This window comes from Cygnus olor, chromosome 12 (assembly GCF_009769625.2).
Source record: "Cygnus olor isolate bCygOlo1 chromosome 12, bCygOlo1.pri.v2, whole genome shotgun sequence".
NCBI lineage: Eukaryota > Metazoa > Chordata > Aves > Anseriformes > Anatidae > Cygnus > Cygnus olor.
This window is the reverse complement of record NC_049180.1, coordinates 12,548,749-12,564,188: the sequence shown is the minus strand read 5'-3', so window position 1 is coordinate 12,564,188 and position 15,440 is coordinate 12,548,749. Positions and strand designations below refer to the sequence as shown.

Here is a 15,440-nt window from a genome sequence, read left to right as displayed (position 1 = left end):
CTAATAATAAAAAGCATGATTTTTCTGAAGAGGCATGGAGGGGAAGGACAAGCCCAGCTATACTATCGCCTGGGATTGAGGAAGCAAGAGAGCTGCTTGCTGCTTTGTAGGGGATGTGTTCTGCCAGCTCTTGAGGCTGACTTTCCTGCTAGCTTGTAGCTTTGCATGGCAAAAAGAAAATCCTGAAGTGGTAAGAACAGAGAGGTACAAAGCAGTCGGAAACCATTTAACCGATGTTTTACTGCAGGTTGGAAATAGTGTCCTAAAATAGGCAAGGAAGCAGGCTCCTGCTCTGTGCAGCCGGTTGCTATCTGCTGAATACCTTTTGGATGCACGTAGCAAACAAACCTGGCTCTGGTCATTCTTCAGTAATGAAACTTCTCCCTAGAGGTTGCTTTTGGCATCTTTCCCTGCTCTGCCCTCCTAGAGAGCCAAGATGCCCTTCGGAGTGTTTGGTGACACAGAGCAGTGGGACCTTGTTGCTGGTCACGTCTGACCCAGGCTTTGGGAGGGTTTGCTGAACCAGCGACGTGGCTTCTTTCCTGCGGAGATTGAACTCATCGCATCAGGTCATGCAGGGGAGGTGTGTCACAGTACATTCATTTGTTTCTCAGACAGATGCTTTAAGAGCCTCCAAGAACCCCTCGTGGATGGTCCCCTCCTGAGAGGTGCTGCAGCACCAGAGCGGTGGCTTTGGCTGGTAACTGCTCTCTGTTCCCGGTGTGAGCTGACGTGGAGTCCCCGTGCTCTTTCTCACCAAGTAGAGCTGTAAAAGAGAGCCTTGCTCACCAGCTGCTGGCCCGCAGAGGGAAAGGCAGACCTCTCTGAGCAGTCTTTCTGGATTCCAGCCCGTCCCCATCTTAACAGAGTCTTACAAGACCCTCCATGGTGCTGTGAGAGATGCTGAATGTCCGCGCTTGTAACCAAAAGCCTGGCTTCTGTTCTCAGCTGGAGCCACGAATGCTGCGGTCGGTGCAGGCTTCCTGCGGGTGTTGTGCCGAGCTGAGTTCCTGGGGAGCCACCGAGGAGCTGTTAGAAGAGCACGATTCCTGCAGGCAGCCCGTCGCAGGACTGTGGGATGTGGTGTGCCCAGCTGGTCCCGCACCGCTGTCCCACCTCCAGGAAGACCAGGCTGAACCTGGCGAGGTGGGGGTGTGGTACCGGTGAGCCTGAATCCTTGGGGTGCTTCCTTAAGTGCTATAATGATAGTTGCAGCATGGGCTGGCCACCTCAAGGTGCGGGTGGACTGCTGAAGCCAGCATTGCCACTTATTTATTGTTAGAGGGGCTGGCAGGGTTTAAACACAGCATATTTGCTGTCGCACCAGCTGCTGCGCTGAAGGCTCAGTGCTTCTTGAGGTCTGTTAGCACAGGAGTTGAAAGCGTTCCAGGTTTTGCTGTGCCAGCCTTTCTGGGGATTGAAATGCCAAGCCATTAGCCTGGCTGAAGTTCCTGTTGGTGAGTGTGGACAAATGCCACGAAGACATCCACCACTTTAGTGCTGTTAATATATTTTTTTATTATTATTATTTTTGGACAGGAAGTCTTTAATGAACTCAGTCTTTTTCGTAAGTTTTGTAGGGCTGGCTGGCAGGTGTGTCTTTGGCTTTGGGACATCTAGAGCATTGATCAACCACCCTGTGGCTTGGAGACAACTCACCACGCCAGCTGTAGAAGGCGTACCAATGCATTGCTTACTTTGGGGTGGATTTTGAAGATTCCCCTGACACTTCCATCGTAAGCCTTGAGAAGCTGCCAAAAGCCGGGCAGCAGCAGTGGGAGCTCTTACTAAGGCGAGGCATCAGTGCGGGGACCGGGCAGTGAGGCAGAAGCTTCTACCCCTGTCTTCAGCCAGACGTTTTTCCACTGTTGTTCTCATTATTGCCGCCCTTCTGGCGTAGCCAGGAGCTGGGAATGTCTGCCAAGGTGAGGTGTCCAGTGACGCCTTTCGTCCTCTCGATATGCCGTGAGTCAGAAGTGGAGGAAAGAAAATACAGACATTTTTTTATTAATGTAAAGGTGCCTGCATTATACTAGTCAAACCAGAATCCGCCTGGTGCGTGGCTCTGCCAGCAAACCTGCAGTTAGCGTGGCCCAGGAGTGGAGTCGCATCACGTTCTGCCTGCTGGTGGGCAAGGTGGCCACAAGAGTAGATGTGAGAGCTGGAAAGAAAGAGGAAAACCTCAGATGGTAAAAGCATGACCAGGTTGGGTGCTGGGCTCTGTGCAGCACGGAACCAGAAAAATCATAATCTCTTCCCCCAAGCTTCTCATCTGAAAAGAATTTGTGCTTGCAAGCTGTGAATAAACAGCTTATAAATAGATGGAGGAGTGAAGCCTCCTTTTGTTTGCGAAGGCAGTGTAGTTAGCCTCTGTGCTTTGAGGGTGGAGTGGGGAGAGCCAAGAGCTGGTTCTGTCGGCTGGCTATTTTTAGTGTGGCTCGGTGATCTGGATGGGAGCCCTGGGTGGGGACCTGGGCTGAGCAGAGGTACTGGGCAGCGTGGAGCAGGCAGGCTTCCTGAGCAGCAGCTGCCAGGTTCCCGATGCTAAGCCTGACTTGATTACAGCAACAGAGGCTGACCGTACAGCTAACGCCGCACTTGTGCCTGCCTGCGAAGGATCCTAGGCTGCCTTGAGCATGCACTAGCAACGCTCGCTTGGGTCTGGCTGTCCCCGCGTGGCTGGGGCACTCAGTCTCAGTGCCCTGTGTTTTCTCATCCACTGGTTGAGACAGGGAAGCAGTTCCAGTTAAGTGGTGACAGAGCCAGACCTGCGTCATCTGGGCTGTGGAGAAGCCCTGCAGTGGTTCCTGTCACCCAGCCTGGTTTTGCAGAGATCAGTGAATAGAAACTTCAAATCTTACGCAGTTTCAAAGAGATTTTTTTCCAGGTTTGGAAGGATGTAAGGAGCAGCTGGAACAGCTAACCAAGAGATGTGATCAGGTCTTTGCTCCGCCTGAGGCCTTTGAAATTAAGATTTAGATGTTCCTTCACACTCCGTATCAGAGTGCAACCACAGCCTGCGCTGCAAATAGGATCATCCTGCTCCTCTGCACTGGTCTTCCCGTTCTGAATGTCTGCTTGAGAGATGCTTGCAGCAGTGAGGCACAAAGTCTGTGAGAAGTTGTTGAAGCCATGTCCAGCAGATGTAGGGTTTTCTGCTGTCGATGAAGCAGTGGCTTACAGCTGTGTGGTGCTGCAGGAGCTCATGTCTGTGGGGCTTTGGCGAGACTCCTGTGGGAAGCAGCTCCTGGGATGCTCCAAGACAGTTGACCCTGGGAGCTTTGGGTACCTTTCCTGCTACCACTTTTCCACAGTGCACGCCCCTGACGTGCTCTGCGAGATGCACCTTTCAATGGTAAACGTATTTTGCATATTTCTTCTGGGAGCCTAATCCTAAAACCGTCATCTTTAGGTTCAAATAAACTCTCAGTGTACCTTGAAGTGAGATGAAAAACCGTGCTTAAATCCTGGCCTCAAAGTTTGGCAGCTTTCTGCCACGAGACGCCTCTGCGCTGTTGCTGGTGACGCAGAAGATGCTGACAAACACAAAACCTCTGGCCCTCAGCAGTGCATGGGTGGCAGCGCTCTTCCATGTCCGTGTTTGTTTGTGTCAGGCAGAGGGAGGAGCGCTCGGCGACATTTCTATCCAAACACATGCCGTGCTGCTTGATATTCATTTTCTTTACAGTCTAACCTGTTCCCTGTGTTTGCGTGGTGGTTTTAGCCTGGCAAAAAGCACTTACGCTCGCATTAAACAAACCTTGTTGCTCTGCACATAAAGGAGCGTGGAGCCGTTGTCGTTCTGGGTGTGCGAAGTGCTGTGTGGAGCCTCTCGTGGCACTTGCAGGGAGGTATAAGATCGCAGAGCTCTTCTTAGGTAAGTTTTTGTTGTTCTTTGAGGCTTTTCGTGAGATGATCCCTCTCAGCTTCCCCTCTGCTGTTCGTTTTCTACTGCATTACGTCCTGAATCTTCCTGGATTCACTGGGACTTTACCCAGAAGACTACTGTTTCGCTTGTTCTTGTTTGCGATCTTTGTCATGCCAACGGGGCATTAGCTAATTAATGACATGCTGTGAGGCTTTTTATCTGTTTAAAAATATTACGGAAAAAATTGCAAAAAGTTTCCAGTATAGGATGTTAGCTGGACTGCCTGAAGTTCCTGGCTCAGCCCACACCATTCCACAAGCACCGCGTTTTATGCAGCTGAGTTGGGGTGGCTGTTTCTGCTGCCGGGGTGGTTAATAGCACAGTCACTTCTACGACCTGTATGGTAAAGATTGGGAGCGTGTAAAAGGAGGATGTGTCAGGGACACAGGTATGTGGCTCGCAGTGGGTATATAGATTTGAGCAGAGCATCTTGAAACCCTTGAGGTCCTAACTCCAGGAGCACAGCCATTACACTAGTGCAGCCGACCTAGAGTATACAGATTACTAGGTTAGCGTACATGGGATGAGGTTTGGAGGTAAGAGTTTTTTCAAGCTGGTAGAAGACCACAGCTGCAAGCATGGTGGTCCCAGAACACTGTGGCCGTGTCCTGTCACAGGCTCCACTGGGGGGTGAGCTGCCCCTGTAAGTTGGCTCTTTGTTGGCTTTTTGTTGAGTTTCTTCCGGTCAGGTTTGTAGATGGTACTGGGATTTACAATCAACCAGTCTGAACACAGTTTGATTGCAACTGAATGCCAGTCAGGCCGGGAAAAGAATCCAAGGTAGCAGTTTGTGACCACACCTGGATACTTAACCTGTGTGCTTCAATCCCACTGCTCTGGAGGGACTTCAGAGGATATTTCTGCTGCAAACACATTTAACCAAACTGTGCTCCAGAGAGGGCTCTCGGCAGTTATGGGCTGCAGCGTGTTGCATTAATTGGTTGAGTTGTTCCCAGTGCACGTGCTGGTCAGGGAGCCTGGTGAGGAGGGTTTTGGTTGGGTCTGTGGTCTCAGCGATCCGCTGTTCCCACCACGATCAGCAAGCATCCCACAGGCAGCCCTGAGCTTGGTGTTTGACCGCCGTGCCCTTCTAAGGACACTTCGGGGTTCTGAACGCTGCACCCAGCTGCTCAAGTACCTTTATTAGGTAACTAAAACCACCGTGACTATTTGGGTGCTGCAGACAATAATTACAGTTTATTTAGCAATACCTGCATTAGCTTCACGATGGCTTGTCCAAATTTTAACCTCAGCTGCTTGCGAAGTTTTCAGCCTGACAAGCAGGAATTTGCCTTTGAGGTTGACCTCATTTTATGGGATGATTACGAATATGGCAGTTGGGTAGGTTGCTACCAGGATGCATTAATGGCCAAGAAAGTCTCTAATGCATTTCTGTTGCTGCAAAACACCCCTCAGGCGTACAAGACTTTCCCTGCGAAGCCGGAAGAATTTCTTCCTGAAGCGTTGTTCAGGATGCGCAAATGACTGGTAGGCCAGGTATCAGCGCAGGTGATCTGGGCGATGTCCTTCAACCAAGTCGTCCTTTAAATGTCCTGGCTGCCAGATCCTACTCCTGTTCTTCCAAAGCCTGTGGAAACATCCACTAGGAAAGTTCAGCACCAGGAGTGGAAGACTAGATGAAGGTAATAGTGTAACATCTGGCCGTGTTTCTTGTAAATTACAGAGATCCAGGATATCTGATTTTCCTGGGAAAGCTAGCTGGAGGAAATCTGCCTAACCGCCATGCAGCACACTAACAGAAGGCAGCGTGTCTGTGCTCCTTCCATCCACAACTTTTTGCCATTTTAAAATTGACCAAGGTTAGTCAGAGGATGTGTTCTGGTTTTAGCCCTCCATCTAGGTTGGTTCCTCTCTTGGTCAGAGCCGTTTGTCAAGGGGCAGAGAGCTGCAGAGCAGCGATGGGTCTGCTGCTTCCCTCCCCGCCCTCTCTGTTTGCAGCTGGCAGGCACGGCTCCTGCAGCACCTGCTTTTACAAGCCTGCTGGATGCCTTGTCTGTGGCCGCGTGTTTCTGTAAACAAACCAGGTATTTTGCTTAGAAAACTGAAGTGTAACTCTCCAAGGCTAGCTTTTTTGAAGGATGGATTCAGAGAGAAATGGTCTTTCTAAATTATAGGTTTAAAATTACCCTGCCATTATACAACAGCTTGGCACTCCTCCAGAAAACTGAAGATGTTTGGAGTCTTTTCCACTGAAACGATAATTACCCAATGAAAACAGGATTTGGGGAAACATAAACTGACATCAAGCTACTCCTTTTTGCTATAAATTATATTGAATCTGCACTATTGCAAAATTACTTTGGATGATTTGACCATGGAAGAATGCAGTGAAAGACTCTTATTACCGCACTCACATGTACAGGGAGACTGCTGTGCATCCAAACATACCCAAGCTTAGACAAGACTTTCCACTGACTTCAAACAACTCTCTGCTTTTCTTCCTCAGAGTTGCTCAGGCCACTATTAAAATATCTTTAAGGTGCTTAACGTCCCTGTGTTTCCATTTGTGTGGCAGGATGGAAGCCGCTTTTGGTCCTTCGACCACATTTTCAATACTTGTTTGAAGCATTTGGAAGTATCAGTACTCCAAGCTGCCTTGAAAGCAGTGAAGGGCAGGAATGGAAAAACTCTGTCTGTGTCTGAAAAAGAAATAGCTGCATATGCAAGGTATAATTTTGCTGCGCAGCTCCTTGTTGCAAGATATTGTTGAGTTTATTGGGGCTCTAGAAGTGATTTAGGAAGGAAATTAGAAAGTGTATCAGCAAATGGGTGGAAATGAGTACGTCGGTAAAAAGATGGACAGAGATCTGGGATAACGTGCGTGGTGCTAAAGGATACTTTCTGCGAGAGCCGGAAGTGCTTAAGGGAATCCAAAAAAACCCAAACTTTCCCATCAGCTGTAATTCTTTGTTTGCCTCGGTTTGCATACCTGCTGCATATGACAGGGGGAAAGGGTTGTGCTTGCCTCTGTGTAAAAGAGTACGAGATGGATGTTAGGCAGAGCCTGTCGGGCAGCTAAAAGTGAACTGTCAAATGCTGACAACGTATGAATGGAGTTACCTTGGAGATGCAACGGAAGACCAACAACTAGACGTTGAGGATTTAATGAATGCCTGCCAAGCGAGGCAGAACGTGTGAAAACAGCACCGCTAGACCTGCCAACAAAGGATGGAGACGCTGGGGTGCTCGGCAGAGGAGGAGGAGGGATGGTGCGAGGCTGCACCCGAAGGTGCCTCACCTCTCGGGCCGAGGCTGGAGGTGCCTTTTGGAAGGGTTTTTTCTGGATGCCTTGCGTGCTGTTGCTCAGCAGAGCTCTGGCAGGAGCGAGAGAAGGGGCAGCTTCAGGGTGTTGTATCGTGCTCCAGGTGTATCAGTAGCCTGCTGCAAGGACTCACAGAAAACAACATGGCTTACATGACAACGGTAAGAATTTTAGATAGCAATATATACCCTGAACAGCCTGACTTACAAAGGAAAGTGAGCTCATTTCGAGCCCTCTTAACCTGAGATGAATTCTCTGTCCAGTTCCTGATTGTAGTGTAAGCTCCCAAGTGCATCTTTAATCTGACTTTACGCGAGTTTGAGAGGTCTGTGGATCAGTAAAGCAGAGCTTTTCCTTGTGTGGAAACCGAATGTCATTGCTAGTAGTATTAATATTACTGAATCTGCTGAAATAACGAAAAGGTGGCTGAGTATCTGCAGGTCTTGGACGTGCTGTCACATGTGTCAGGATGTGGGTTGCACTGGGTGGTTCAGAGGGCTCACTCCTTGCTTCTGACTTTGAAGCCCCAGCTTGGTTCTTCCCTGCGGCCTCCTGCAAACCCAAGGAAGGCTTGGCCTCAACGAGATCTTCAGAGCCTGGCTCTTTCTGGTATTGCCAACGATCTGGGGTAGTTTCTGCAGCTGTGTCTAGGAAGGTGCATGTGGCCAGGAGGGCACAGGTGTCTGCAATGTGTTGCTTCAGTCCTTCAGCTCTGCAGCCAGCAAGTCCCCGGAGCCCCTTCTCTTCTCCAGTCTCAGGCTCCCTGGGGCCAGCAGCGGGATTTTGTTGCTGCATTTGTGAACCTGCCTTTCCCTGCAGTGGTTCACGGGTCGTGAGGCCAATACTGGTCTGAAGTGTGCTCCAACAGGCTCGTCTCACCTGCGGTGACATGGTGCGTTCACCTGCACACAGGGGGCTTTTGGGAGGCATGTTCCTGTTTAAAAAGCAAAACAACAACACCATAAAAACAGCCAACAGCTAAAACAGGTTGTGTGTTTTTTTTTTTTTAATAGCTTCCTATCCCTCTGTCTGTGTATTTCCCACAGTCACAGCGTTGTCCTCAGAGGAGCGTCTGTAGGTGCTGCTGGGGAAGGTGCCGTCTGCCGCGTGGGAGCCCGCAGCATTCGGGGCCCTGCAGCCCAGGTTGTGACCGACTCCTCTCAGGGGAAATCGCAGGAAGCCAGTGAGGGGAGAGCAGGACAAACCATGTCCTATTTCCTCCATCAGGTGTGGGAAGGAGTGGCATGGGGCTTCCTGGCTCCCTTCCCCTATATCGGGTTATGGCCAGTGCTGGGTCGGGCTGTGCAAAAGCTGGAACTTGTTTTGAGTTGCTGCGTCGGAAGGTTGCCATCCTGCAATATCTCGTTAAATACTGAAACCATCCATGTTTTCATCGTGGATTTTGGGGTGGGGGGGTGTTTGCACACCCCCTGCCCTTACAGAAGAGTAGCAGATCGATCTAGCTTGTCGCCGAGTGCCACCAAAGTAGCATCAGCACCAAAGCGATCTCTCTGGAAGCTCAGAGAAAGGCTGGAAAAACATTTTGTGTCACGAGCGAGCAGTCGCCGTGCTTGCATTTAGCAGCCTGCAAAGCCTGACGTTGCAGGTGCCAGCGGGGGGAGAGCACTCGGTATGTAAGCTGCTTTCCTCCTGCCAGCAGGGACTTCAGGCCCGTGGGAGTGAGACCGAAGGTGTCTGCCTGTCTGGCAATCAATATTGTATTTTGCTGGAGCCTTATTCAGAAACCAGGACCTAGCATTAACGCAGTTGCCAAATACAACTTCCAGCGATCTTCCGAGCTGTTTCTCATTAGCTCTCCTTGCTGTGTCGCTGCTGCTGGTGGGACCTTGCCATCAGAGCCTGCTCCGTAAACAAACTTCCCAGAGCTCAGCTCGGACAGTGGTTATGGCTCCGCTGCTGCAAGTCTCCTGGGTCGGATCTGGGTCTGTCCTTAGGAAAAGATTGCAAAACAGAAGGCTAATATCGTCACTGTTTGTTTACGGGTGGTTTTGGGAAACACAGAAGCAGCCTTACAGCTTGTATCTTTCCGTTGAAGCTTGCAGACACGCTGTAGAGAACCTGTCTCCTCCGCGCTGCAGTAGCACTGATCTTAGTCCAGAAACAATTTGTTTTTTGGCTGCACTTTGGAGAAATTCATTCAGTCTAATGGCATTTTGCAGAGGAAAAACAAAAGAGTCTAAGAGCCTGAGGTTTGGGAAGTTGGCTGCTGCACGTCGGGTGGAATTCTGAATGGAAAAATCTTGTGGATTTCTGCTATGCAGAGATAGTTGTCCAGGCCACTGCACTGCCTCATGGCAAGCACTAGCTCAAAGCTGCAGGGTGGCTGTGACTAAGTTCAGCTGCGTCTCGCAGGTTCAAGGTGCCTACAACCTAAGACAGAAATAACCCCGAATGCTGAATTGCACGTATTAATTTCCATTAGCAAAGCTTTCACAATTTTATTAGCTATCTCTGTTTCACAAGTGCTTTGGATAACTTTAATAATATGACTAAAAACAGCCATGCTCTTGTAAGCCACATAGTTGTAAGACAATTGCAATATGAAAGCGGGCTTAGGGTGAGTACAGGAGGCACTTAGTGCTGAAGGAAGCTGTAGGACTTTGTAGGTGCCCATTGAGTCCTTATTGGTAAAAGGAAGGGAAATGCAGAAGCAGAAGAAGTGTGGGAAGCTCAGGGACACAAAGAATAAGCTTGAATGTCCGTCTGTCTCCTGGATCCTGGCCGTAGTTCACCCAGACCTGTGCTGGAGAGGCGCTCCACGCGCCCAAGAGGAACTTGATGATGTTCATCGCCTCGCCAGGGCTGAAGCAGGTGCTCGGTCCCTGGCTTCAGCATCCAGGAGTGCCTGCATCCCTCTGTCCCTGCCCACGTGCACTTTGCAGCCAGGCTGGCCAGGAGGCTGCTGCTTGGTGTTGCCTGCTGGGCTCTGGTCAGCACGGCGTGCTGTGGAAGACGGGGAGCTCTGCTTTGTCTTCAGATCTTTCCGGCACATGCCCTCGGCGCTGGGGTGCTGCACACCTGGTGGTTTTGTTTGGCTAGTGAAAGGTCCTGAGAGCGAGTGGGGTGTCAGGAGAGATTTCCTTCCTAGTGTTTGCTTATTTACTTATTTAAATTAAATTTAAAAGGTGCTTTTAGAAACTGAAACTGCCGAGCCTGTGTTTTGTGAAAGCCCATTGATGCGATAATCCGTGCTTATGAAGAGCTGAGTATCCTTTCCGAAAGCGTGACAAGCACAGCCAAGTGTCGCAAGGCACCTGGCTGGGAGGAGGTGCCCTCGTCCTTCCCGCCAGGTCGTCTGCGCTGGGATCGCCGAGCGGTGAATCACGGGGATCGTGCAGGGAGCAGCGTGATTTTCCCTTCTGCTCTCCATATGAAGATGGCCATTACTGGTCCCGCTGGGAGGACGACTGAAGCGCTGCCTTCAGCCAAGTCGTGTTTGCATGAAGTGCTGGGGGAAAGACCTAATGCAAAACCCCTGACCACACTTGTGTCCCCTTCCAGGGACGCGCTGGATGCTGCTGGTGTGCTTTATAATCGAGTTGATGAGGGCGTTCACCGACTGGTGATGCTGTCAAACAAACGCATCCAGGAGCTGGAGCTGGTGATGGAGTTTGAGAAAGTGGAAGAATGTTTTAAGGAGGTAAGGCCTGTGTGTCGGTTCCTGTGACTGCCTGCTGCCACCCTCTGACTGTGTGTCCCACAGCAGGTACTGGGCCTGTTGGTCCATCCTGCGAAGGTGTAGAACAATGCCCGTAGACCCTCTTAAAGAACACCTGAACAACCGAGCACAAGAATTCGGGATAGATTTTCAGATGTGCTGAGAACCAAGTCACTGTTTGCCTGGCGTCTTCTGATGCCAGGTAAAAGTTTCCTGGCTGCTGTCTAGGCGTGGATCAGTCAAATCCCACAAACATCTGTGAGGTTTTCATCTGACTTGATGCCTCCATCCTGCTGCCAAATGAGCCACATCTCATACCCTGCGCTAGCTGCCCATCACTGCTGTGCACCCTGGTGTTGGTTCTGTGCAGCGCTCAGGTCCCTGCTACCTGCTAAGACCCAGGCACTCCCCTGTCACCTCTGGGTGCAGCCCCTCTGTGCAGTCTCCAGGCAGGGGAACATCCTCTTGTCCTAAGCCCAAGAGCTGTGCTCAACGCCCCTAGCTCCTGCAGGTCTGTGGGAGCTTAAACTTCCCTTCTTGTGGTGCTCATCAAAACTCTTCACAGCCGTGGGATAATGGAAGTAAACAGGCATTGATTTTTCAGAAGGACCTTTGAAACTTCAAGCCAGGTAGATGAAGAAACTTAAGAAGCTGTAAAATATTTCAGGCTCTTTGAGTGTCCTACAGGATCTAATCAAATCTTTCAGTGTTGCAGATCTTTGCTCCCCAAGCCTGAGCTGTACCTATAGCTTTTGGAGTCCCGTAGTCACCTTTGCTGTAACTCACCACCACCAAGTGTTTTATATATCGCTTGCATGTACGTGTGTGTATTGTATGTACACACACACACGAGTTTGCTTGAAGGACTGTGTGCTGCTTGGAGCTCGTCTTATAAACCTATGTCCTTAAAGATCAGTGCTAGGACCCAGTTCTCCATTGTCCTTCTAGGATTCTGGGCTCTTCTCTAGAGAGAACCGGATTTGCAAAGGAGGCTGTAGCCTACCTGTTTTCACAGGCCAAGGTAGATCCAAGAGTTTAATGACTTTCCCATTTGGAGGTAGACACTCAGGCGCCATGCCCTGTGTGTTCAGGACAAGTGTGATGCAAGAACCTAGTAAAGACTCCCTTAAACGTGCAGGTTCCTAATACTGAACAAACAAAAAAAAGGCACAAAGGCAGTTTACCTGCCTCTTCCTTCTTTATGCTAAGCTTTTTTTTTTTTTTTTTTTGATTGAATCAAGGAAAATGGACTGCTCCCAGCTTGCTTTCCTTGCAATTCACTGGTGATGCTGGGCAGCACTGCTGGCAGCAGCTTCTCCTGCTTTTAAGCCTGCCCAGGAGCACTAGGCAGCAGCAGCGTGCCCCTCTGTACTGTGTGTCCTGACCTGCCCCCATCTCCTCCTCGTGCTGGTGGGCTTGCTCGGTGGGCACAGACCCTTCCCAGTTCAGAAGAGAAGGAATTCATCTCTGAATGTGGGCTGAGCTGGGATATGGATTTAGATGACACAGGAAGCTGATCTGACCCTGCAGGTGCAGCTGTTCCTGAAGCATTGCAGACGAGCTTGCAAGCCTGTTCTTAAAACCCTTCGCTGATGGAGATGAAAGTGTTATCCTGCTGGAGTTCTGTGTCTGCTTTGCTTTTAGGACCAGGTTGTTCATCCTCTTCCCGTGTTTGAGGATTCAGGCTTATTGTAACTGGCGGTGATGGGGCTCTGTCGAGGAACCTGCAGCTACCGCACTGCAGCAGGGGCAGCGTGGTGAGCTCCCTTCAGAAAGCCGGTATCTGAGAGTCCCAGGGAACCGTGGAACATTGCAGGTGGTGAGAATCTGTCAGCGTGTTCGCATTGACATAGCTCATGGGCTGCCAGGCAGAAAAGGGAAGTGGTATAGGAAATCTGGCAGCAGGGAGATTTTATCCCACTTGGGGGTAACAGTAATAGGAATATCAGGTCAGCCTGCAGGTTGCAGAGCTTGCGTTAGACCATGGCTCACCCGAAACAGAGCCCAAGCAGCTACTTGCCCTGTTTATGCCTAAGGCTGTGTGAGCAATAGCAGAACTTCACAATTACAAAGTAACCTGAAGTGGAAAATCTCCAAGCAGGAGCCTCCACTCCCCACATAGGGGAGAAGTGTACATGCACATTCTTTCCAGTAATGAAATGGCCAGCGTTATGAGAGCAATTCCCTGTTCTTTCCACATAAAGGCCTGCCTTGGTGAGTAGCACAGAGTGACTAATAGTGGAGCTTTTCCCTTTTCTCCTAGGTCAGCAGTTGGATCGAGAATGTTGGCAGGAAAAGGCTAAAGGAGATGATCAACCTGGACGATTCTTTGGAGATGCTGCTTCAAGCACAGAAGCAGTTCAGGGAGTTTGATCTTGTTGCCAGCGTAAGTGTTGCCTGATTGGAAAAATATATTCTCCAGAGTCTGAGCTGGCAGCGTGTTTGCATGCTCAGCCAAAGCCACGATGCTAAGGTGGCACTGGTAGAGAGTTCATTGCTAAGCTGTTCGTCTCATCCCTTTACACTGCCCAGCTTCCCTGCTCTCCTCAGGAAGACAAAGCCACCAGCTCAGTCCTTCAGTAGAGAGGTATTTGCCAGTCTTGAGGAAAATAACTACTGTGATGAAAGATGATTTTTTTTTAGTTAATCCTTTGATGTGTTTGAGACACTTGTCTTTTTTTTTTAATCCTAATTGATCTCTAGTCTTACTGGGTAGACCTTTACAGGCTGCCATGTGGCTAACGTAAATCGTAACAGATGTCAGGACTCTCCAGAATTCTGTTGTAAACAAGTACACCCCTGCTCATGTGAACTGAACCTAAAACCCAGTCTAATTAGTCCCAGCTGTTAATGATCTCGAAGGCTATCTATTTTCCTTGTCAGGTCTCCATCCTCATATGCAATCACATTTTGCTTTCAGGAATACTGCAGAAGGGGGCAGGAAGCACTAAAGAAGATGGATCGATGGGAAGACTTTTCCTCTGTGGATGTGCATTCTTACCGAGTGAAGCTGCAGACCTACAGAGATCAACTGGAGGAGTTCTGCACTCAACTGGATGAAAACAGGCATCGAGTCTGTGAGACAGTCAGGCTGTACGAATTTTTTGACAAGGTGAGACGAGACAACTGCTGCATGGAGGAGGGTGTAAAAAGCCTGCTCGGACTCGGGCCAGAGCTTGGTTGTTTATGAAAGACATGAAGCTTAACGTGTGTGCCAACAGGGAGCTGAATCTCTGACTTGCAAAAGACCCCCTCAAGCCGATGGGTCTGCAGAGATTTTTTCAAGTCAGTATGTGGAAGAAGAGGTTAGTTAAGAGAGCATCCGCATCTAGTAAGAGCGGAGGTCTGCTGCTGTCTGAGCTGTAGCTTGCGGGCACCTCTTGGGGCAGCAGTGGAAGAATCGTGGCAGCGCTGGCTCAGACACCGAAGGCCTAGAGTTTGGCTACTTGTGCCCAGCCTTGGCCACCAGGCCAAGGTAGTTTGCCTGCGTTTTGTTCATGCTGTATCCTTACGTGCTGCTAAATTCAGCCTGTTGGCATGTCAGGAGTAGCACTCTGCTATTCAGTCGTAAATATAGCCCGGTTCCTCTCTTTCGGAGGCATGCAGGAGGGAACGGAGCACCAGAACAGTGTGCTGGGGAGTGTGGCTGAGGGACCCAAGGACTAAGTCGGTCCAGGCATCTGTAGAGCAGCAGGAGAGGACGTGTGTGGTGACATGCTGGCTGCCTGACGTTCTCACCTGTTTGGTTTAATGCAAGCGCACCCATTCAGCAGACCTGTCGTTGCATTTGGTGATTTAATTTCTAAAGCTGCACATGAGTAAGCAGTAGGATTTTCTAAGTGCATTTTGAAGTACAGCTTTGGCAGGAACAGAGGACCAGGGAGCCCATGCTCTACTTATTCCACACTTGTACAAACATTGAGTTTTAAGTTCTCAAATTCCAGAAAGAATAGACACTAAAAGTTAAGCTGTACCAGATGTAGGTGCCACTTAGTCGCTGTCTCTGAGCTGGCTTGGCAGCCAGAAGTGCTCAGGGGAAGGGGAGGAAATTCAGCTAAACATGAAAAACATTGAGAAGCATCCTGTGCGAGGGAGGAGAGTGGAGAAGGCAGCCCGGAGCCTTGCTGCCAGGCCGTGCGAGGGCTGTTTGTTTGATGGTGCTCTGCAGGTCCGCTCTCGCTCATCTCTGCGGTTTGCTCTTCAGGTGAGGGACCCTCTTGCTGCGGAATCTTGTCACTTTTTTCTCAGTGGAGGGAAGAGTGCTTTACGTGCTGTAGGACAGCAGGAACCAGTGCTCTGGTCCTGGTAGGAATTCTGGTAAAGAAGTCTGTCGTCACGCTACTGATGAAGCAAGGCACGCGGAGGTTCCGAGCCTTGCCCAGCATCTTGGCAAGTCTCTGGCCAGGCCAAACATCTGTCTGGTGTGAACCCACCCAGCCAAAGCTGGGAACCTCTGGGGCACAGATGTGGACTGCAGCACTTGGTGGCTGCTTTCTTCAGGCATGGAAACTACGGCACGTAGCAGCTCTCAGGCTGCCAGGTAGGTCAGA

At 50.1% G+C, this 15,440-nt stretch overlaps 1 protein-coding gene across 8 annotated transcripts in view; it reads left to right on the top strand.

The window, feature by feature from the left end:
• Positions 1-15,440, top strand: part of PLEKHG4 (pleckstrin homology and RhoGEF domain containing G4) — a 94,152-nt gene that overhangs the window by 53,070 nt on the left and 25,642 nt on the right. For all 8 annotated transcript variants that reach the window (XR_005823836.1, XM_040571662.1, XM_040571657.1 and 5 more), the window contains 3 exons: positions 10,734-10,872; positions 13,154-13,276; positions 13,811-14,002. Coding sequence is in view for 7 of the 8 variants with exons in the window: in XM_040571662.1 (XP_040427596.1) it covers positions 10,734-10,872; positions 13,154-13,276; positions 13,811-14,002 (454 nt within the window). In the remaining variant the exon portion in view is untranslated. The remainder of the gene's footprint in view (positions 1-10,733; positions 10,873-13,153; positions 13,277-13,810; positions 14,003-15,440) is intronic.